Below are 22,397 nucleotides of genomic sequence, written 5' to 3' on the forward strand. Positions count from 1 at the left end.
GAGCTAGATCTAACGACTTAAGTTGCGAAAAATTTGAAAAAGAGAGAGAGAAGAAAGGATTACCAGTTCGCTTCGCCACTCCTTGAAGACGTTGTTAATGTTCTTGCTTCGTTCAGCTTTGCACTTTCTTCTTCGTCTTTTGGCTTTCTGTAAACTGCTCAAACCCTAGCCTCTTCGATCCTTTCGCAAATTCCAAATTCTTTCCCTGTTGACTTTCGAAACCCTAGGGTTCGGAATCAGCTTGAATTGAAGTTTGATTTGGTTTTTTTTGAATGTTTCGTTGTGGCTTTGACGAAATTGGTTCAATCTTTGATGAACCTGTTTCTTGTTTGAGTTCGACTTGATGTTGATGCTGGTTTTCTTGATCCTCTTCTTCTCTTCCTCAATCCTCCTCCTGTGATCGCATTCGTGCTCGAATTGCAGGAGAAAGGTTCGATGATGATGATTCTCGCAGAGAATTACTGAGAACCTTCGCAGCTTCGATCGAATTTGGTAGATTTTGTTGAATTAGAATCTGGTTTGATGAAATGATTGTTGAAACGAATTTGTTTGTGGTTGAATTGATGAGAATTGGTGTGAATTCGAAAGGATTTGGAGGAAATGTGATTCTGAGAAAAGCGGTTAGGGTTTGAAGGTGATGAAGTTGTTCATCGTGTTCTTGAGTTCTTTGAATTTGTGATCTGTGATTTTGGAGAGAGAAATTGAGAGTGTGTTTGTGTGAGTTGGCCAATTCTGAATGGATCTGTGATGATTAGGCCCCTTTATAGCTGACACTTGTGCATCTTTGAACCAATGGCTTGCTGCCACGTGGACTGGATTGTAACTAACTGGACAAATGACAAACTGACATGTGTACTGGACTTATAACAAACTTTTGGGCCTATTTGCAATTATTAAAAATTGAAGGACTAAAATGCAAAAAAAAAAGGACTAAAAATGTAATTAAAATAAAATTGGTAAAAAACGTAATTTGAAAATAACGTAAAGTGAAACGTCTAAAATTTGACAAAACGGACTAAAACAAACCAATGGCTTAAATGAGGTACTTTAAAGTAACCTCTCTCTGCCAAAATTTCGTGTGAAATGACCAAAATGCCCCTAGGGCTAAAACAACTGTAAATGACCCAGATACGAATTTAGAATGGATTTTTAACAGAGAAATGAGACAACAGTTTATTTAAACCAACTTGAAAGACTCAGAGACAATTTTAAGGGTTTAAACAGAGCTTTAACACATGAAAAGACTAAAATGCCCCTAGGGGCAAAACTGACTCAAAATGACTTCAAATGCAATTTTTGAACTGGATTTTGACATAGACTTGAAATGAAGACTTATTCACACTACTTGAAAGGACTCAACCAAAATTTTGAAAGACTGAGAGAAATTTGACATAGGAAATGACTAAAATACCCTTGTGTGTGAACTTTGCAAATAACATTGAAATAAAATGCAGAGAAAGATGCAATTGATCATAGACAGTTCAAATGACTTATAATGCAAGAAAAGAAGAATTGAACAAGTATTTTTAGGTCCAAAATTAGGGTATAACAGTGTGAAAGTAAGATATTGCAGTGCACCAGCAAGACTTCTATATTCAGAGGGATCATGATATGGATTGCCTGAGGTTCCACTAAGTTTCGCTTTTGTATCCACTGGAGTAGAAACTGGTTTGCAGGAGGACATGGCAGCTTTCTCAATGATTTCTTCGGCGTATTTAGATTGAGAAAGAAACATACCACCTGAGTGTCTTGTAACTGAGATACCGAGGAAGTAACTGAGAGGACCCAAATCTTTCATAGCAAATTCGGAATTCAGTTTAGACATGATAAACTAGCGAAGAGTGTCAGATGATGCGGTGAGAATGATATCATCCACATAAAGACGAATATAGGCAGTGTCATCTCCACGGTGGTAGATGAATAAGGAGTGATCACATACACTATGAGAGAAACCCAAAGTAGCAACAAAGTCAGTGAAGCATTGGTACCAAGCACGAGGCGCCTGTTTGAGACCATAGAGAGACTTCTTCAGCAAACACACATAATCAGGGTGTTGAGGATCATGAAAACCGGGAGGCTGGTACATGTACACAGTTTCATTAAGGTTCCCATGTAGGAATGCATTTTTAACATCTAATTGATGCAAACACCATGATTTTGAAATAGCAATACTTAGAATCCTCCTTATAGTTGCAGGTTTAACTACTGGACTGAAAGTTTCACCACAATCGACACCAGTCTGCTGATTGGAACCATTTCCGACTAACCGAGCCTTGTATCTTTCAAAGGAACCGTCAGCTTTCTTCTTATGCCAGAAAATCCATAAACTTTGAATAATATTAGCATTAGAAGGACGTGGCACTAAATCCCACGTCTTATTATCAATAAGAGCATCATATTCGTCTTTCATGGCCATTCTCCAATTATGATCCTGTAATGCATTAATAGGATTGGTAGGCAAATGAGAAATTTCGTTTGAACTAGAGGTGTGGAGATTAAGTAGTTGACGAGGCTTGATGATGTCGTGTTGTGCTCGGGTTGTCATTTGAGGAGAGAGTGAAGGGTTGGTTAAAGGAGGATTAGGTGTAGGTATTTGATGGGGAGATGTTGTGTTAGGCGTAATGGTGAGTTGTGAAGGAGAAGTTTGTATTTGTGGAGATGGAGGTAATATTGGTTGGTGTGTGGTCGTGTTGATGGAAGATGGTGTGGTGAGTGGTGTTGCCGTGGTGGTGGGAGGCTGGTTGGGTGAGTTAGGTTCATTTGTAAGAAGGTTTGATGTAGGTTGAAATAAATGATAAGGAAATGGCGTATCACTTGTATCCAAAAAAATTATAGCATGAGGACTCGGGAGTATTGGAGTTTGAGAAAGGAAAAGTGTTTTCATCAAATATGACATGTCTTGAAATGATGATTTTACGACTTGACAACTCAAAACATTTGTAACCTCTATGATTAGATGGATATCCTAAAAATACACATGGTGTTGATCTTGCTTGAAGTTTATTTCTTGTAGTGGAAGGGATGAGGGGAAAACATAGACAACCAAAGACTTTAAGATGAGAATAGGATGGAGATTTTTGGTAGAGAATTGTGGTTGGTGTTTGAAGAGCTAGTTTCTTGGTGGGTAAGATGTTTAAGAGATAAGTAGCCATTTGAAGTGCGTGATGCCAAAAAGAAGATGGCAGTGACGCATGAGCAAGGAGAGTGCGAATGATATTATTGATAGTGCGAATTTTTCGCTCGGCTTTTCCATTTTGAGGTGACGTGTGAGGACATGAAAATCTGAATATCATTCCATTTTGCTTACAAAATTGATGAAAATGAGAGTTGTCATACTCCTTTCCGTTATCACATTGAAAACATTTAATATCTTTTTCAAATTGTGTTTTAATGTGATTATGAAATTGGAGAAAAATGGAGTGAGCTTGTGATTTTTTTGTTAGAGGAAAAGTCCACAAAAAATCTGTAAAATCATCAAGAAATAAAATATAGTAGCGATGACCACCGGAACTAAGAATTGGTGATGTCCATATATCACTATGCACAATATCAAAAGGTAATAAGGTAGATGACAATGACTCATAAAACGGTAACTTTATTTGTTTTCCAAGTTGACAAGACTGACAAAAGAAATTGTTCCGAAACTTATTACATAAGATAGAATTGTTTCGATGAAGAGAACTCAAAATAGATACTCCCGGATGTCCTAAACGATTATGCCATATTTCATTGGATAAAGCAGCAAAGGTAGATGGTGTTGAGCTTGGATAGTATGGTCTTGTGGTTAGAGGATAAAGATCACCCGAGCTATTACATCTCATTAAAGGCATCCCTGTCTGAAAATCCTTCACAGAAAAACCAAACGGGTCAAATTCAACAGAAACTTCATTGTCAATGGTAATTTTTCTCACAGAAACAAGATTTTTGATCAGTTTGGGTGCATGCAAGACATTGTTTAAGGGTAAGGGATATTGAGGATTTTGTACTAATGCATCACCACAACCAATAACAGGAATATTATGACCACTACCGACAGTAATATTGTTGCTAATATTGGAATAAGACGTAAGATTACCTCCATTTGCTGTCATGTGGGATGTAGCTCCGGTGTCCATATACCACTGTTCGTCAGGACGAGCAAGAGAGAGAGAGTGCATAGCGGCTTGAACATCTGTTGGTGCATATGATGACGGAGTTGGAGCAACATGCGCTTGCTATGGTTTTGCTCCAAGAATACCAGCCTGACGATTTGGTACTACCGGTCTTTGCCAATTTTCGGTTGTAGGATAAGGACAAGGAGGAGTGGCCCATGGCTGCCACTGTGCATTCCAAGGAGGATACTGGTAAGGAGGATAGGCCCACTGATGTTGCGGTGCCTGTGGTTGCTGCCATGATCCTTGTTGATAGTGATGAGATCGTCCGCCTCGACCTCCACCTCGTCCGTGACCGCGACCACCACAGTTATTACCAGAACCGCCACGACCACCACGACCTCCATTGTTGCTGTTATTGTTGCGGTTGGGACGATGAGAAGGTGAATTACCTGAGTTGTTGTCTTCTTGAGCGGCTAAGAAAGTGGAATTGGCAGTGGTAATAGCCGTTCGTTTTGCACATGCTGTTTCTTCCAAGACAACTATGGAACGGGCTTTGTAAAAAGGAGGAAGAGTATCAGAATGGCGGATTTGAGAACCGACAGTGTCATAAGCTTCAGAAAGACCGGAGACAAGTTGAAGCACCATACGTTCGTTGGAAACTGGTGCACCAACATTAGCGAGTTGATCGGAGAGAGACTTGATGTGTTGGCAGTATGATGAGGCATCAGAAAATTGTTCCATGGAAACTTTGGAAAATTCTTGCTCTAGGTAGAGAGCTCTTGAATTTTTGTTATCAAAGAATATATCAAAAAGGCAATCCCAGGCAAGTTGAGCGGTGGAATTACGTTCAAGAATGGTATGAAGGAGATCAGTAGAGATAGTTCCATAAATCCATTGTAAAACAATGGCATCTAGGCGTTTCCATAAGGTTGGATTGGTTTCTTTGAGAGAGAGAGAGAGGAAGTGGGATCGGATGGTGATGGGGGGATGATGTGGTCGAGAACATCATATGCTTCGGCATGGATTTTGAATAATTCAGACCATGTATTGTATTGGATTTTCTCAATGTCAAGGGTGACTTTGATGAAGTTTGTGATGTTAGAAACGGTGAGTGCAGGATGAATTGGAGATACTGTGGTTTGGGCAGCATGTTTGGATGTTGATTTTGGAGAGGGAGGAGGAGTAGTTTCGGCCATGGTGATTTGAGGGATTAGGGCCGGCGGCAATTTGGAAGGAAGAAGAAAGAATAGGGATCTAAACCTAGTCTGATACCATAATAGAATAATTGTCTTGCCTCTTTCATATATGAAATATGTATATATACAGAAGTGTTGAATCAGATTGATTCTACAAAATTAAAGCCTATTTAATTTACATAAAGTTATTACTAAAAAGGCCTATTTAATTTACGTAAAGTTATTACTAAAGGCTGTTCAATACAAAAGTTATTACTAAGAATATTTCCTATTCTAATATTAATATCCGTAAATATTAACAATATTTTTTTTTTCTTCATATAATTATCATTTCGCATGGGTCTTTTACTAGTTTTTATACTACTCTTCCACCATCCGCTCATCGTGGAAGCGGTTTACAAACCAGTTGAGAAGCTCATCATATCTTTGTTCACATTCACCACACGTGTTAAATTCTTCTAGTGACTGATAGACCTAGAAATCACCTCATTTATGGCCTTATTTAGTTTAATAATTTAGTATTTTCAATTACTTTTATTTGCATTTAACTACTTTTTTGTGTTGTATTCCCTTTTCTTAGGTTTTGAACAAGAGAATGCGAAGAAAACTAATGCAATAGATCAAGTTATAATGATGAAGAATCAAAGGATGCAGGTTTTAGACGGAATCAAAGAAAAAGGGTCTAAAAAGTCAAGACAAGTGTCATTACAGCCCTAGCATAATGCCCCTTATCCGTAGGCTTATAAAAATACCTATCTTAAGTACTTATAACTCACTTCTTCACTTCAAACAATTGTATTTATCTTAGTTTCATAGTCTCTCAAGAAAAGAGAGGTTTTTCTTGTGGAAAGAAGTTATATGAGACATTCAATAAATCTCAAGTCTTTCTTGTTTATATGTTTTCTAAATCCTCTAATTTTATCTTATTCCTTTTACAATGAATTATGGGTATGGTTTTTCTAGGCTAATTAAGGTGACAATTGATTTAAGCATTACAAGATCAAGCAATCATTTGTCCATAATTTTCTAAGACCTTAGACATCAAAATTAATCTGAAATTCAATCCTAGGATGTTAAACAAAAGGACGTCTAAATACATCCAAAAATATAGTTTTTGACTTTTTTTAACTAGTCTGCGGTTTTAATTTTGATCAGTTTAGATATAAAGGCCCCTATCCTTTACACATTTGTAGCACAAAATTGAAAAGTATATAACTAATATTTACACTAATATTTTTTTTTTTTTTGACATTAAACAACAGCTTGCTCCATCCCACAAACACAATTATTGTTAATCCAGATAATTACATGTAAATAATAGAAAGAAAAAAAAGATTGTAAGGAAACAAAATCAAATACAATACAAAGATTTGAAGAACTTCTACTATGGTCGTACATACCGATGTTTTCTTTTTTAAATATATAATTTCTTCTAAACTACACAATGAGCTGGTAGACTGATCTTGTACAAGACATAATAATGAATTTTGTAGGCTAAAAGCGTAGGATGTAGGAGACTTGGGTGAGGTGCAAGAGTGGATGTAGGTGTCGGATGTCGGAGAGACTTACATTTGAGGGGAAGATTTTTGAATTCAAGTGAGTGGTTAGTAATATTCCCACATCGACAATTAATCAATGCAAATGTATGATATATAAGAGAGGTGAGTCATATTTCTGATGCCTTAAGGATTTTGGTGAAGATGTGGTGTTCCAATCTCTTAGTGGTCCTATATCTTTAGTTCATTGTTGCTTTCGACAATCACCAACGAGGTTGTCAATTCGACAATCACCAACGAGGTTGTCAAAATCGAGATTTTGCTTCTGATCGAAAGTTGATACCAAGATCGCAAAACCTAAAATCGCAACCACAATCTAATGATTCTAGTCAATTAATTTTGTAGAATCAAAAGGTGGTAGCAAGTTCGCAAAGTTAAGATCACAACCAAAATCAAAGGATTCTACTCAAATAATATATTAAATATATACTATAGTGCATAAACTACTTAAAGTTCGAAATCTTAAAGCAAATACAAAACAACCACGTCTCAAATCTTAGACATAAACAAACTAGTGACAAAGCTTAAAAATAAACAACTCAAATCATAAATACAAACAACCAAGTCCACAAAATACTCAAAACCTAGATGTTACAAGGCTACATAACATTCACAAACGTGCCAATTGTCAGGCATAGCAAAATTCCAAAATAGCTTAAACATAAACAATTTCAAATAGATTTTGCATAGTTTAGGATTCTACTCAGATTCAGATAGTTAAGGCACAGCAAAATCGCAAAACTGCAGGATTTTAGGATTCTTATCGGGATTTTAACAACAATGCTCACGAGGATACCCAAACAAGTGGTATCAGAGTCCTGATATTTGCGTTTCCTGTGTCTTTTACATTAAACCGGATTGATGTTCTAACCATGACAATTGACTACTTTCTTACAACTCTGACCTTCAAACCTATCGAAATTCAGAAAACAACTAACACCCAAATAAAGCAAATTGTAGGTAAGGTGAACCGCTCAAAACAACATCCTCAAATTTATATAGAGTTTGGTTCAAAACCAAAAATAAAACATAAACAAGTCGCAAAAAAATAAATAAATAAATGTTAAGCAAACAAGTTATGTAGCTAGGAAAAGATTTCTCTTGGCAAAAATGTTGTTATTATAGTGCATCCATGCTTGATCTGATCTTTTGGGAAAACTACAAAATCTTCTACATAGTATCCTCCACCCTTCTATAACTTCTGTTGACTGTTGTGGTGTGAACTTAGTTTCAGCTGAATAAATAACAACATTTTGACGTACCTGACAAGTACAACATCAAGAAATCAAGAAAATATGATGACAACCTTTATGTTAATTTCTTTATTGGAAATATGTTGCACATCAACCGGATTTTCTTCTCGATATATGAATGCACATTTACCTTAGTCAACGTATGAGGGAAACCTTTGCTGACGGTGCGTTTTGAAGCAAAAAAGCCAGATATCCAATAGGTATGGATGATAGGTTCGTTTTTACTTTCAGTGACTTCAAGTTACACAAGGAAGGAAACTCAGCCTTCAATGTGTTAGGAACTGAGTAGAGAATCTAAGAAATTGGAGATGACTATAAATGAGAATCAATTTAACACAAGTCATACTCTTCAACAAAAATTATAACTGAAAAAACAAGCATATTAAGGAAAAAGTTGTCGTAGTAAAAAGTGAAACCAACCAAACATGCCATAAAGTACCTGAAGAGTAGTTGAATTGATTGTCAATGATTCGATATTAGCAAGCTCAACCAACCAGTTGTATATAATCAATGAAGTCTTTGCAGATTGGAAGAATCTTATTACAACTATAGTTGCATGTTTAACAGAAGATAGATTGCTCTTGCTCCCACAGAGTTGTTGAACAGAGAGAATACCCTTGTAAACAAAGGTACAGAGATTTGGAGTGTATAGCTCGAACTTGCAATAGCCTAACACCCAGCAGGAGCCGTAGTCTATTGTTAAATTGGTGAGTGTGGCACTCGATATGCAAAGGTTTTGTCTATCAAGAACGCGACAATTTTGAACAATCAAGCTATTCAACCTCTTAAATGCTGAAAAAGGCTCAACACAGCCATCATCGTCCACACCAAAGTCAAAGGACCCTAAAAACAGGTAGGTTAATGCTGGAAAATTCAAAGAATTTGGAAATAATGTTCGTTGATGAACAGCAACAGAAATGTGAAGTGATGTTAAAGTGTCACATGAAAAGAAGTAATACCAATTGTATTGAATACTTCTAACATTGATTCGTACTCGCTTGACATTATGTGAAAAAGCGTATCTGACAATCCATCCGAGATGACTAATTTGATACGCATCAAGATTCTCCTGACAATCAAGAACTTCCAGTGCGGTTGAGCGATCACGTGTACCCAAAAACCAATGAATGAAATGCTCGAAATCTCTGAGATTCTTAAAGTGTGAATAACGTATTATAAGGCTTGGAAGACACTTCCATATATTCTTCCATCTTTTGGACAAAATACAAGTTTGAACTGCGTATTTAGTATTCAAAAAAGAGAGTATGTGAAGTAAAACACAGTCGGGTAAATCACTTAATTTGTCTTCATTCTCATCGAGTAAATCACTTAGTTTGTCTTCGTTATCATGGTCGTTATATTTTGTCCTTAATCTCTCCACTGGATTCCGGATTTCTTGCAGTAGAAGAAACAGCCAGTAATGCCAGAATGTTACCTCGGCCACTGACATGAAATTCATATTAACCCTGTTTTGATTGTGTGATTCTGCGGCGAATTTCGAAAATTGAAAGCAAAGTGTGAAATATATATAACTCGGTATTGTGTTGAGTAAAAACCCTAATTGTGTGAATAAAACTCCTATGAGATAATATCGATAAGAAAATCTGCACCAAATAAAAACCAACCCACCGTTATTGATTGTGCGATTCTGTGGCAAGTTTTGAAAATTAAAAGCAAAGTGAGAAATATATATAACTTTGTATTGTGTTGGGTAAAAACCCTAATTGTGTGAATAAAACTTTTTTTTGAAGAATGTGTGAATAAAACTTACCGCAAACCAAAATCTGCACAATATCATAGGAGTAGTTTGGTTTAGTTTATTAGGGTGAGAAAATTCAGTAAAAAAAAAAAAAAAAAGAAATCTGCACAAATAAAAACCCTAACTCAAAGTCATTCTTATTACTTTTTTTTAATAGTACATCGAGTCGGTGTGTTTTAGTTATTTTAGGGAGAGAAAATTTGATCCAATAAAAATAGTTAGATCCCATAAAAAAAAAAGTTAGATTGGTCAATTTAATCTACCAACAGTATATAAAAACTTAGCAAATTCTCATAAGTGTGCTTAATAATATATAAAAACTCAGTAAATTCTCATAATTGTCCTCTCTTAAATTCATGATCACCTTATATTTATGTGTTTAACGGTAATTTTGTAAAATATAAAATCAATTTGTTTACTCTTTCTTCTTCTTATTATTCAACTAGTTTAGAGCCTCGGCGTTGCCTGGGTTAGATTTTTTTTTTTTGAAATAGCTCCGGCGTTGTTCGGGTTAGATATTAAATAAGTTTGTGTGCACGAAAACATTGTAATTATATTAAATTGAACTTATTTAAATTTACAATTATAATAATATCTTAAAAATAAATATAAATGGTGAGATGAATGTCCAATGCAAGAATAAAAAGTGTAACAAAATCAATAATGAATTAGTCCAAGTGGTAAGAGTTTTGAGTCCCTTTAAACATGTGGTCATGAGTTTGTTTCGTGGTTCATCCGTATGAGGTAAAAAAAATCGATTGAAAGGGAAGAATCCACCGTTTCTGCCCCACTGATTCCTGACGGAGATTAGTCATCTCTAACGATCGTGGAACCTATATCATGGTTACTCAAAAAAAGTATAACGAATAAATAAACAAAAGACATATAAATTAACTCCTTAAAAAAAATTATACGACTTCACCATGGATGGTTATAGTTTTATAAAATATTCTATATTCATAGGAAGTTGGTTTGAATTTATGGTTGTTATTAGAAATTAAGATACTTCATAGGAAGTTGGTTTAAATTTATGGTTGTTATTAGAAATTAAGATACTTTTTATCTCCTAACATATTACATCAATCAACATAGATTGATATTTTTTTTATAATAACATAGATTGATATTTTGTAACATTGCCGCTTCACACAGTGCATTGAATTTTGATCCCTAGAATATCACCAACAAAAAAATTAAATAAATATTAGCATAGAAAAATAATTAAGTTAATGTGAAATCATGTTGGTAAAAGTTCACGGAGAAAAAATTTGATGCATGTTTTATCATCCATAAAAATCACATCGATTAAATATATGTGATCCCTTTAAATTTCGGCATTCTTCACATTCTAATGATCCTAATCTTGAGTCTCTTTATTTTATATTTAGAGTGTAAATAATGTTAGTAAAGTTTCTGGAAAAAAAAACAATATTATATGAAAAAGTGTATGAAAAAAATTATAGCAGTGATATTTGTCAAACCTGGAGAATGAGAAAACTTGATTTCAAAGGGGCAATTCTACTTGTGCTAAAATCATGTGAGTAGTTGTCTAGCGAAAATTCCTTAATTTTACAGTCCTTAAAATATGTGAGTAGTTAAAATTTGAATTGGTATATAATGCTAAAAGATAAAGAAATAAAAAATAATTTAAGCAATTTAAAAATTAGGTTTTAAATATAAAATATAACAAAAACCTTTAAAAGAAATAAAAAGATATAATATATGTAGTTTGTTGAGACAATTATGTTTCATAAAAAATAATAAATAAAATATACTAAAAATTTGAAAAATAATAAAAAATAATAAATTTATTGAAATAAACTATGATAAAGTAAAATAAAACAAAAGGAACCTAGATTTATAGTTAAAGTTTGAATTGGAATATGATGCGAAAAGAGAAATAAAAAGAAGTAACATATAAGCAGCGACAAAAATATATAATATATTTAGTTTGTTGAAATTTTTATGCTACATAAAAAATAATGAATAAAATGTTTAGAAACTTCAAAAATTAACAATTTATTTATATAAAAAAACAGAATATTGTAAAAACATTAAAAAATGTACATTGGTATATTTATATCAAATTAAAATAAATATTATTCAAAAATAAAAAATATTCAAAACAAATGTGAAAACGACAAAAATATTGAATATGAAATAAATAAATAAAATAAAAAAATAACTATTGTAATAAATTATGATAAAATTAAATTATACTTTTAATAATTGTACGAAAAAATTATTATTTAAACACATAATGGAGTAACATATTTTTGAAAAATATCAATGTAATGTATATAGTTTTTAGTGTGTGTGTGTGTGTGTGTGTGTGTGTGTGTGAGAGAGAGAGAGAGAGAGAGAGAGAGAGAGAGAGAGAGAGAGAGAGAAAGAGAGAGACTAAATAGAAAGAAGATTATTTAATGGTGTACACTACATTAAATAAAATCTGCAACGGATGCAGTGTAAACATTGAGTGGTGTTTTGCATATAAAATAAATATTTATTTAATAGAAACACTACATTGATGTTTATATTTTAAATATAGAAACATTATATTTATAATATTTTATCATATCGACTTTATCTTATATGCATATAAAATTTGTTTCATAAGCATTTAATAGAAACACTATATAAAATTTATCATTACTTTTTAATTAATCAAGCTCTAGTTCAAATTAAGAAGAAAAAAATGAAAGCGCTAGAGAGAGAGAGAGAGAGAGAGAGAGAGAGAGAGAGAGAGAGAGAGAGAGAGAAGCGGTTGGCCTAGGGTTTACGTCCGACCACCGCGTCGGAGTTTTTCTCCGACTGAGAGATTCACTGGGGGGATTGGGGTCCAGCAAGGGTGGCAGAAATAGGGGGGATAGGGGAGATTGGACTATGGTGCGGTCGAGGAAGAGGAAAGCGACGGAACAGGAATTCAGAGGACAGGACAGGTTTCAAGATTCAGATTGGCAAGGAGAAGCGACTAGGGTTTCCAACACAGCAGCATGGTATCGTCGGCAACAGGAAGGTTCATTTGACAACAGGGGTTCCAACAAGTTTGGAGGTAGGTTTTCTTCGGCCGAATGGCAAGGTTCAGGTGTGTTATCGCGAGTGGGGAAGGAAGGTGATAAGGCAGCATTCTATGTGACTAATTTCCCTCATCAATTACCTTTATTCCGACTTAGACAAGAATTTGAGGTATGTGGTATTCTGACTGATATATACGTAGAACGACATAGGAATGCTCGTGGGCAAGAATTTGGTTTCGTTAGGTTTGTTAATGTTAAGAATAAGGAGAAGTTGGCTCAGGCATTGAACAATGTTTGGATCGACAACAGTTGTGTTTGGGCACGCGAATCTAAATTCGACAGGTTTGCTCATAACGATATTGCACCTAGGGTTTCTAATTTAGTTGGTAAGAACATTGTGTCTTGGGAGTAGAATGCGAAGGTGCTTAGAGATGAGGGAGATAACAAAATGAGGCGGGGTAAATTGGTGAAAGGGGAGACTGGTGAGGGAGTTCATGTGAAGCGGGGAAGTCATACGGTGATGGGCGAGCAGGGGTTGCAACCGATGGTTAAGGTGGGAGAGATAGCGGTGCAGTTAGAGGGTGAGAGTGGGACGAGGAAGGTGAGCTCGGGAGAGGGAGCATGTCAGGTAGGTGGCACGGTGGAGGAAGGGCAGTTACAGACGGCGACCATTGTCAAGGGTGATGGAGGCGAGGATGTTACGGCGTGGGAAGAGAAGAGAAGGTTCGTTGGGAAGCAGGTGGTTGTAAAACAGCAACAACAGGTTGTTTCTAAGCATGTACCTGTGTATAAATCATGCGAGGAGGACAGGTTGTGGGCTAACTTCGGGATGGTAGCAACGGTGTCAGTGGGGGATTCTGCTTTATCTCTTCAACAAAGAATTGAGGACGCCGGTTTTCTTCATGTTGTTGCTACTCCAATTGGGGGGGGGGATAGAGTTTTCCTCCATTGTAATGACGGAAGGGATATATGGCATGTTTTTAGTGACGAGGTGCATTTTTTCGGTATGCTGTTCTGTAAAGTTCATAGGTGGTCGGAACCAGATGCTTAGTATGAACGCAGTGCTTGGGTGCGGGTTTACGGTGTTCCCGTACATGCTTGGAACTAGGATTTTTTTTAAGTTATGCGTGATGGGGATTGGTCGTTTTATTCGATCCGATGACTGTACTGCAAATAAAGCACGGCTGGATTTTGGAAGAATTTTAATTTCGACACAGTTGATCAAAATTGTGAATACAACGGCTGATATTGTCATTGATGGGAGTATGTATGGAGTTAAGTTGGTCGAGGAATGGGGGTGTGTTTAGGGGAGGATTCATTTATGACAGAAGAGATGCTTGAACCTACATCGGATAATTTTCAACAACAAGATGTAGATGATTTAGAGGAGGTGCAAGGCGAATGGGAATTGGAAGAACTAGTGAATGATTTCCAAAAAGAATGGTGTGAACATGATGGGAAGAAGGTTACGGTTAAAGCATCAGTAACCTCACCAATGAAGCATGACATTAGTTTGGATGTTAATAAGGAAGTTGTGATGCATTACAAACAACCAGTTCTAGAACCAGTAGCGTTACCTCTTGCTGATGAAAGTACTGACTCAGTTCTGCAGCAGCAGAAACATGATGCAGGTCCATGCATTAAAAATGAAACAGTTCTGTGGAGTCTAGATTGGTTGTCAAAGTTGCCTGTAAAAGAAGCTGTCGGTAATTCTTCCCTCCATCTAGGTGTTAATGATGTGAATGTGTCTTCAATGGTAAAAGATAATGTGGAGCTTGTGTCACCAAAAGTTGCTACTAAAAAGAGAAAAGGTGCATATGTCAAGCAGTCTGTTGGTTTTATGAAAAAGGTTGCTCGTATGTCCGAAATTGATCAAAAACAAATTCTTCATTTTTTGAAAAATCAAAAGAGGTATAAAAAGACGATCAAAGGGAAACGACACTCAAAGCAAGGTGATACATCGACTTCTGAGTCATCTAAACACTCAAATTCATCAGTCAATAATGATTGGGAAAATTGGGCTCTTTTACATGGAAAGCATCAAGTGAAGTTGGATGATGTAAAGGCTATTGGCAAGACTTTGGGTTTGAAATTTAATTGTGATACCGCTAATAGTTTTAAATTGTTAACGAAAGGAATTGAGGGCAGCCGGTGGGAGCGAGGTGGTGTGTGGGAGTAAGGGGGTCGGTGGGGGTGAGGAGGAAGTGTGTTGAGATTGTAGCGATTGATGGGGGTAGGGATGGAGGGTGGTTTCGATGTTAGTGTTGTCTTATAATGCGAGGGGGTTAGGAGGTGGTGAGAAGAGGGAGAAGATTCATAATTTGGTTCGTGACAAAAATCCTTTTGTGCTTTGTATTCAAGAATCAAAGTTGTCAGTGGTTGATGATGTGCTGATTAAATCCATTTGGGGAGATGCCCCGTCCGCCTTCTCTTACAAACCATCAGTGGGTGCTTCCGGAGGATTGATAACGGTGTGGGATAGTACTCGGGTTATGGTTTGGTCTTGTATGAGTTTGGCTCATGTTTTGGTTATTCAAGGTACGGTACTTACGACATCAGAGGATTTTGTTATTATTAATGTGTATGCTCCTTGCGATGCTATTGGGAAAACGACGTTATGGGCGAGTTTGGTGCCGGCGGTCAGTAATTATAGTGATGTTTGTTTATGTGTGTGTGGGAATTTTAATTCTGTTCGAAATAGTGAAGAGAAAAGGGGGAGGGGGTCGATATTCAGACAGGTTGAAGCGGATCATTTTAATAAATTTATTGAAGATTGCTCTTTAATAGATTTGCCTATTTGTGGGCGTTTGTTTACTTGGTATCGAGGAGATGGAGTGTCAATGAGAAGACTGGACCGTTTTTTATTATCATCTAGGTGGTGTGAAGTGTGGCCTGTTTGTATTCAGGTTGCTTGTCAGCGGGGCCTTTCCGATCACGTCCCTTTGTTGTTATATGTCGATGAAGCAAATTGGGGTCCTCGTCCGCTTCGAATGCTTAAATGTTGGGCAAATTTTACTGGTTACGAAGAGTTTGTTCGGGAACAATGGGCGTCTTTGTCGGTTACTGGATGGGATGGTTTTGTTCTTAGACAGAAACTAAAACTGATGAAGTCTAGTCTAAAGTAGTGGCATTTTCAACATTCACAAAATTTAAATGGCAAGATTGTAGAGATCAAAAACCGTATTAATTACAAGATATGGAGGTCGAGGAGTTACACAATTTATCCTTTCAATTACATTCTTCGGCGCGGGTGCAAAATAGTATTAATTGGCAAAAGTCGAGAATGAACTGGCTAGATGAAGGTGATGCAAGTTCAATTTTTTTTCATGGTGTCTGTCAATGGCGTTAATGTTGAAGGTGTTCACAATATTAGGGCAGCGGTATTTAATCATTTTTCTTCCCATTTCAAAAGTGTAGCTACAGTTCGGCCAAGTGTGGAAGCTCTTCCATTTCGCAAACTTTCTTGTGGTGAGGGAGGCAATTTAACTAAACCATTTTCTCTTGATGAGGTAACGCAAGCGGTGTGGGAGTGTGACAGTTTCAAGAGTCCGGGACCGGATGGTATTAGCTTTGATTTTATTAAACAATTTTGGGAGTTGGTAAAGGATGATTTTATGCAATTTTTGGTGGATTTTCATCGAAACGGCAAATTGACTAAAGGGGTAAATTCTACTTTTATTGCCTTGATTCTGAAGATAAACAGTCCCCAGCGTCTTAATGATTACAGGCCTATCTTCTTGGTGGGTTGCATGTATAAGGTGTTAGCGAAGGTTCTAGCTAACAGATTGCGTTCGGTCATTGGCAGTGTGGTATCTGACTTGCAATCTGCTTTTATTAGAGGGAAACAAATTTTGGATGGAATTTTGATTGCTAATGAAGTTGTAGATGAAGCTAGACGCCTGGATAAAGAACTTATGATGTTCAAAGTCAATTTTGAGAAAGCTTACGATTCAGTGGATCTAAAATATTTGGATGCGGTGATGGTAAACATGAATTTTCCAACCTTGTGGCGCAAATGGATCTCAGAATGTATTGGGACTGCGAAGGCGGCGGTTTTGGTGAATGGTTGTCCAACGGAGGAATTTTCTATTGAGAGGGGGCTTCGGCAAGGGGATCCGCTCTCTCCTTTTTTATTTTTGCTGGCAGCCGAAGGGTTCAATGTTTTAATGAATCAAATGGTGGGGGCGGATTTGTTTAATGGGTACCATGTTGGTCGAGTTGGTGAGGTGACTCTGACTCACCTTTAGTTTGCTGATGATACTTTAATTATAGGTGAAAAAAGTTGGTTGAATATCCGCTCCATGCGGGCGGTGCTTTTGTTGTTTGAGGAAGTGTCGGGGTTGAAGGTGAACTTTCATAAAAGTATGTTGACGGGTGTGAATATCTCTGATTCTTGGCTGGCGACTGCGGCTTCTGTTATGAATTGTCGTAGAGGGACACTTCCTTTTGTCTATTTGGTTTACCTATTGGCGGGGACTTTCGTAGATTGAGGTTTTGGAAACCTGTTGTAGACTGCATTGTGGCTCGATTGTCTTCTTGGAATAACAGATATCTGTCTTTGGGTGGCCGACTGGTTCTTCTGAAGTCTGTCATGTCCTCGCTTCCGGTTTACTTTCTTTCCTTTTTCAAAGCCCCTGCAGGTAGGGGTGGCAAAACGGGTCTAACCCGCCGGGCCGGCCCGTTTGGCCCGCTATTTTTGGCGGGCTGAGTCGAAGTTTTGAACTCGCTTTCTATAGTTGGCTCGGCTCGTCTCGTCTCGTTAAAATACGGGGCGGGCACGGGCGGGGGCGGGCCGGCCCGCTTAACTCGTGTTTCAATTTATTATTTTGAGTCTTATTTTATGTTTTTGGATTTATTTTGGTTGTTAGATATATTTTGAGACTTATTTTATGTTTTTGGATTTATCTTGGTCGTTGAGTTTATTTATTTTGAAACTTATTTTATAATTTGGTTGTTGGATTTATTTTATTATTTGTTTTATGTTGCACATTTACCTTAGATTTATTTTATTATTTGTTTTATGTTGCGCATTTACCTTATTTTGCTATTAGTTATGATGTTGTATTCGACAATTCGATAATTATCTTGTTTTTCACAAATTTACTTGCTACCTATTCTTTTATATTTTTTTACGATAAATAAAGCAACATAGTTTTTTTTTGTAACAATTAAGTTGTAAAAAAAATAAAAATAAAAAGTTTTTGTTTGGCGGGCCGGCCCGCCAACTCGCAAGTCCGCCACTAAACGGGGCGGGGTGAGATTTTGAACTCGATCACAAAATTTGACTCGGCTCGTATCTTCTCGTTTTTAGCGGGCTTAGACGGGGCGGGCCGGCCCGCTTTGCCATCCCTACCTGCAGGTATAATCTCTTCTATTGTGTCTATTTTAAAAATAAAAAAAATTGGGGGGGGGGGGGGGGGGGGGGTGAGGATTATAGGTAAATTGCTTGGATTAATTGGAACTCAATTTGTTTACTAAAGGAGGATGGAGGGTTAAGGGTTAGGAGGGCGGGAACAAATTAACTTATCATTGTTAGTTAAATGGTGTTGGAGGATGTTGGTGGACAAAGAGGGGTTGTGGTATCGAGTGTTGAAGGCTCGGTATGGTGAGGTGGGGGGGCAGATCAGGGAAGGTGATAGATATGCATCGGGGTGGTGGCATATGATTTGTAGAGTGCGAGAAGGAGTAGGTGAGTGAGTTGGAAGGTGGTTTGATGAGAATGTTCGAAGGGTGGTTGGAAATGGGAGGAACACCTTATTCTGGTATGATACTTGGATAAGGGATACTCCGCTGCGGGTAAAGTTTCCGAGATTGTTTGAGTTGGCGGTGGAGAAGGATAGTAAGGTAGAGGAGATGAGGAGGTTAGGGTGGGACGGTAATGGTAGGGCGTGGGTGTGGAGACGCCGTTTGCATGCATGGGAGGAGGAGAGTGTGAGGGAGTGTGTAGCTCTTTTATGTAACATTATTTTGCAGGATTTTGTTCAGGACTCTTGGAGGTGGACGTTAAACCCGACTCAAGGTTATTCTGTGAAAGAAGCATATCGTTATATTACAGATACAGGTGCCATGGTGGACAGGTCTCAGGTTGATGACGTTTGGTCAAAGCATATCCCGTTAAAGGTGTCTTTGTTGGGTTGGCGTCTCCTTCGCAATCGCCTTCCTACTAAAGATGGCGATTGTGTGGCTGGCTGTAATGTATTAGAAACGGCTTCACATCTTTTTCTGCATTGTAATGTTTTTGACACTTTGTGGTCTAATGTGCGGTGTTGGTTGGGCATTGATTTGGTTTCTCCGGGAGAACTTCGACATCACTTCATTCAGTTTACCAGTATGTCAGGTTTGCCTAGAACAACTCATTTATTCTTAACTGTCGTATGGTTTGCTACTATTTGGGTGCTTTGGAAGCAGAGGAATAATCGTGTGTTCCAAAACACGACAGCTACTTCATTTATTCTTCTTGAAAAAGTAAAGCAACATTCATTTTTATGGTTGAAATCTAAACATGCAGCATTAGCTTATTCTTTTTATGATTGGTGGAAACATCCACTCTATTGTATGGGTGTGTGCCTGTAATTTTGTTTCTTGGTTGGTCTATCACAGGGTAATCTGACACTGTAATATTGTAACTTTGGTTGTGTTTCTTTCTTGCGCATCTTGTGCGAGTGGAAACACTTTTGAGTATATATATCATTTTGATTTGTTCAAAAAAAACTGTTGATATTTTTAAATTAGTCATGGATTTTTAAAATTTTATTATATCGACTATCACATATCGGTATATAAAAAATTTCTTCTGCATATATAAACATATAAAATCTTCGACTAGTGCGGTTGAAATAATTAACGGTGTTTTAAATATAAAATAAAAATTTATTTAATAGACACACTACATTAATGTCAATTTTGAAAATAGTCCAGTTTCAACATTTTCTCATATTGACTTTCTCATATATATGTACATCAAAATTTAATCTATATTTTTATATATAAGATAAAAATATTTAATAAAAACATTACACTGATACTCATAATTTCCATTTAATATCTATAAACACTCGACAATATTAACGAGTATGGAGGTTTGGGTGTTTGATAGTTGAAGGAGTTTAATGAGGCGTTGCTAGGTAAGTGGTGCTGGAGGATGTTAGTGGATAAAGATGGGTTGTGGTACCGTGTGTTGGCGGCGAGATATGGTGAGGAGGACGGGAGGTTGGAGGTTGGGGGCCGGAGTGGTTCTACGTGGTGGGCGGAAGTTGTGAAGATTAGGGATGGGATAGGGGGCAGTGATAGTGGTTGGTTTTGGGAGAGTGTGGTGCGGTGTGTGGATGATGGGGAAGCCACTCTTTTTTGGCATGATTGGTGGTGTGGTGATGTTGCTTTGAGGGAGCGCTTTAGTAGGTTATTTTATTTAGCTTTGAATAAATCAATAACGGTTAAAGACATGTTCTCACTTGGTTGGGGGGAAGGGGAGGTGGTTGGTAGTGGCGTAGGAGGTTGTGGGTGTAGGAGGAGGATCTTTTAACAGAGTGTAGGTTATTACTGTCTGATGTTTCCTTGCAGTCTCTTTCTTATGATGTTTGGCAGTGGTTGTTGGACCCTTCCGGAGGCTATTCTGTTCGTGGGGTGTATGATATGCTCACAACTCAGGAGAATACTCAGGTTTTGCAGAACAACGATTTAATTTGGCATAAACAGGCTTCCCTAAAGGTGTCAATTTTTGCTTGGAGAGTGATCCGTGACCGCTTGCCTACCAAAACAAATCTGGCGTTGCGTGGTGTTATTGATACCGAGACGTGTCAGTGTGTTTCAGGATGTGGCCAGGTGGAGGATGCTCGTCACTTGTTCTTGTTATGTCCGTGCTTTGGGTCGTTGTGGCCTTTAGTGCGGTCCTGGATTGGTTTCGATGGTGTTGACCATGATGATATTGCTGACCACTTTATGCAGTTTACTAATTATACAGGTGTTTTGAAATCCCGGAGATCTTTTATGCAACTTATTTGGCTTCTCACAGTCTGGGTGATATGGAATGAAAGAAATGCTAGATTATTTAAACAGAAAGAATGCTCTCTAGATCAGCTATTAGACAAAGTAAAATACCATTCTTTGTGGTGGCTGAAAGCTAATAAGGCTATGTTTGTTTTTGGTGAACACATGTGGTGGTCTTGTCCTTTGTCGTGTTTAGGCATTGGATAGATTCTCTTTGTATGTTTTGTGAACTGCTTCTTTTTTAGTGGTCTTTTTGGCACATCTTGTGCTGGGGGATTACTATTGCAGTGTTAATATAATTCCCATTTTTGCTTGTTCAAAAAAAAACAATATTAACGATATAAATATTTTTTATATTATTATCATTTCACACGAGTTTTTTACTAGTTTTTATAATGCTCTTCCACCACACCCGCTCATCGTGGAAGCGGTTTATGAACGAGTTGAGAAGCTCGTCGTATCTTTGTTTCAAATTCACCAGACGAGTTGAATTCTTCTAGTGATTGATAGACCTAGTAATTACCTCTTTTATGGCCTTATCTAGTTTAATAATTTAGTATTTTCAATTACTTTTATTTGCATTTTATTAATTTTTTATTTGTATTCCCTTTTCTTAGGTTTAGAACAAGAGATTGCGAAGAAAACGAATGCAATTGATCAAGTTATAATGATGAAGAATCAAGTGATGAAGGTTTTAGATGGAATCAAAGGAAAAGGGTCCGAAAGGTCAAGAATAGTGTCATTATAGCCGTAGCAAAATGCCCCTTATCCGTAGCCAAAAGTTGAAGGATGAAAAGAGGAGAAAACATCAGTTACACATGGAATTCAGATGGTTTTTGTGCAATTAACATCCTTCATTGTACTTAGCTTAATTTCCACGAAGTTATGCTTATAAAAATACTTGAAGTTAGACTTATAAAATTACTTTTAAATTACCTTTTTATAAGCATGTATAACTCACTTATTCACTTCAAACAATTGTATTTATCTTGTTTCATAGTCTCTCAAGAAAAAAGAGGTTTTGTTTTTTCTTTTCTTATTTTTTTAGGGGAAAATAGAGGTTTTCTTGTTCATCTACCTTGTTAATTGATCAATAAAGTAAGTTTCTTTTTTATTTTGTTAATTGATCAATCAAGATTTTGCTTCAGATCTAAAGATGACACCAAGATCGCAAAACCTAAAATCGCAACTAAAATCGAAGGATTCTAGTCAAATAATTTTGTAGAATCAAAAGGTGGTAGCAAGTTCGCAAAGTCAAAGATCACAACCAAAATCGAAAGATTCTACTCAAATAATATTAAATATACTATAGTGCGTAAGCTACTTATAGTTTGAAATCTTAAGCAAACCCAAAAGAACCACGTCTCAAATCTTAAACATAGATAACTCAAACTCTCAAATCTTAAAACATAAAACAAACTAGTGACAAAGCTTAAACATAAACAACTCAAATCATGAATATAAATAACCAAGTCCACAAAATACTCAAAACCTAGATGCTACAAGCCTACATAACATTCACAAACTCGCCAATTG

General features: G+C 36.8%; 2 protein-coding genes and 2 pseudogenes across 2 annotated transcripts; 2 read left to right on the plus strand and 2 right to left on the minus strand.

Moving 5' to 3' along the window:
* Positions 1 to 1,831: 1,831 nt before the first annotated feature.
* On the minus strand, positions 1,832 to 4,998 carry LOC146913157 (uncharacterized; annotated as a pseudogene).
* Positions 4,999 to 7,030: 2,032 nt separating this feature from the next.
* LOC146913158 (F-box protein At4g22280-like) lies at positions 7,031 to 9,993 on the minus strand. Its single transcript, XM_085720878.1, has 5 exons — positions 9,984 to 9,993; positions 8,539 to 9,584; positions 8,253 to 8,393; positions 8,021 to 8,108; positions 7,031 to 7,143 (listed from the first exon to the last, which is right to left on the minus strand). Exons 1-5 carry the CDS (start codon positions 9,991 to 9,993, stop codon positions 7,031 to 7,033), a joined length of 1,398 nt encoding a protein of 465 aa, XP_085577004.1.
* Positions 9,994 to 15,130: 5,137 nt separating this feature from the next.
* Positions 15,131 to 16,000, plus strand: LOC146913159 (uncharacterized). Its single transcript, XM_085720879.1, has one exon. It carries the CDS (start codon positions 15,131 to 15,133, stop codon positions 15,998 to 16,000), a length of 870 nt encoding a protein of 289 aa, XP_085577005.1.
* A 171-nt stretch (positions 16,001 to 16,171) lies between these two features.
* LOC146913160 (uncharacterized) lies at positions 16,172 to 21,609 on the plus strand (annotated as a pseudogene).
* The last annotated feature ends 788 nt before the right edge of the window (positions 21,610 to 22,397 follow it).

The sequence above is a fragment of the Medicago sativa genome, chromosome 6 (genome assembly GCF_051527215.1).
Source record: "Medicago sativa cultivar Bolivia chromosome 6, Bolivia_mono, whole genome shotgun sequence".
In the NCBI taxonomy this organism is placed as follows: Eukaryota; Viridiplantae; Streptophyta; class Magnoliopsida; order Fabales; family Fabaceae; genus Medicago; species Medicago sativa.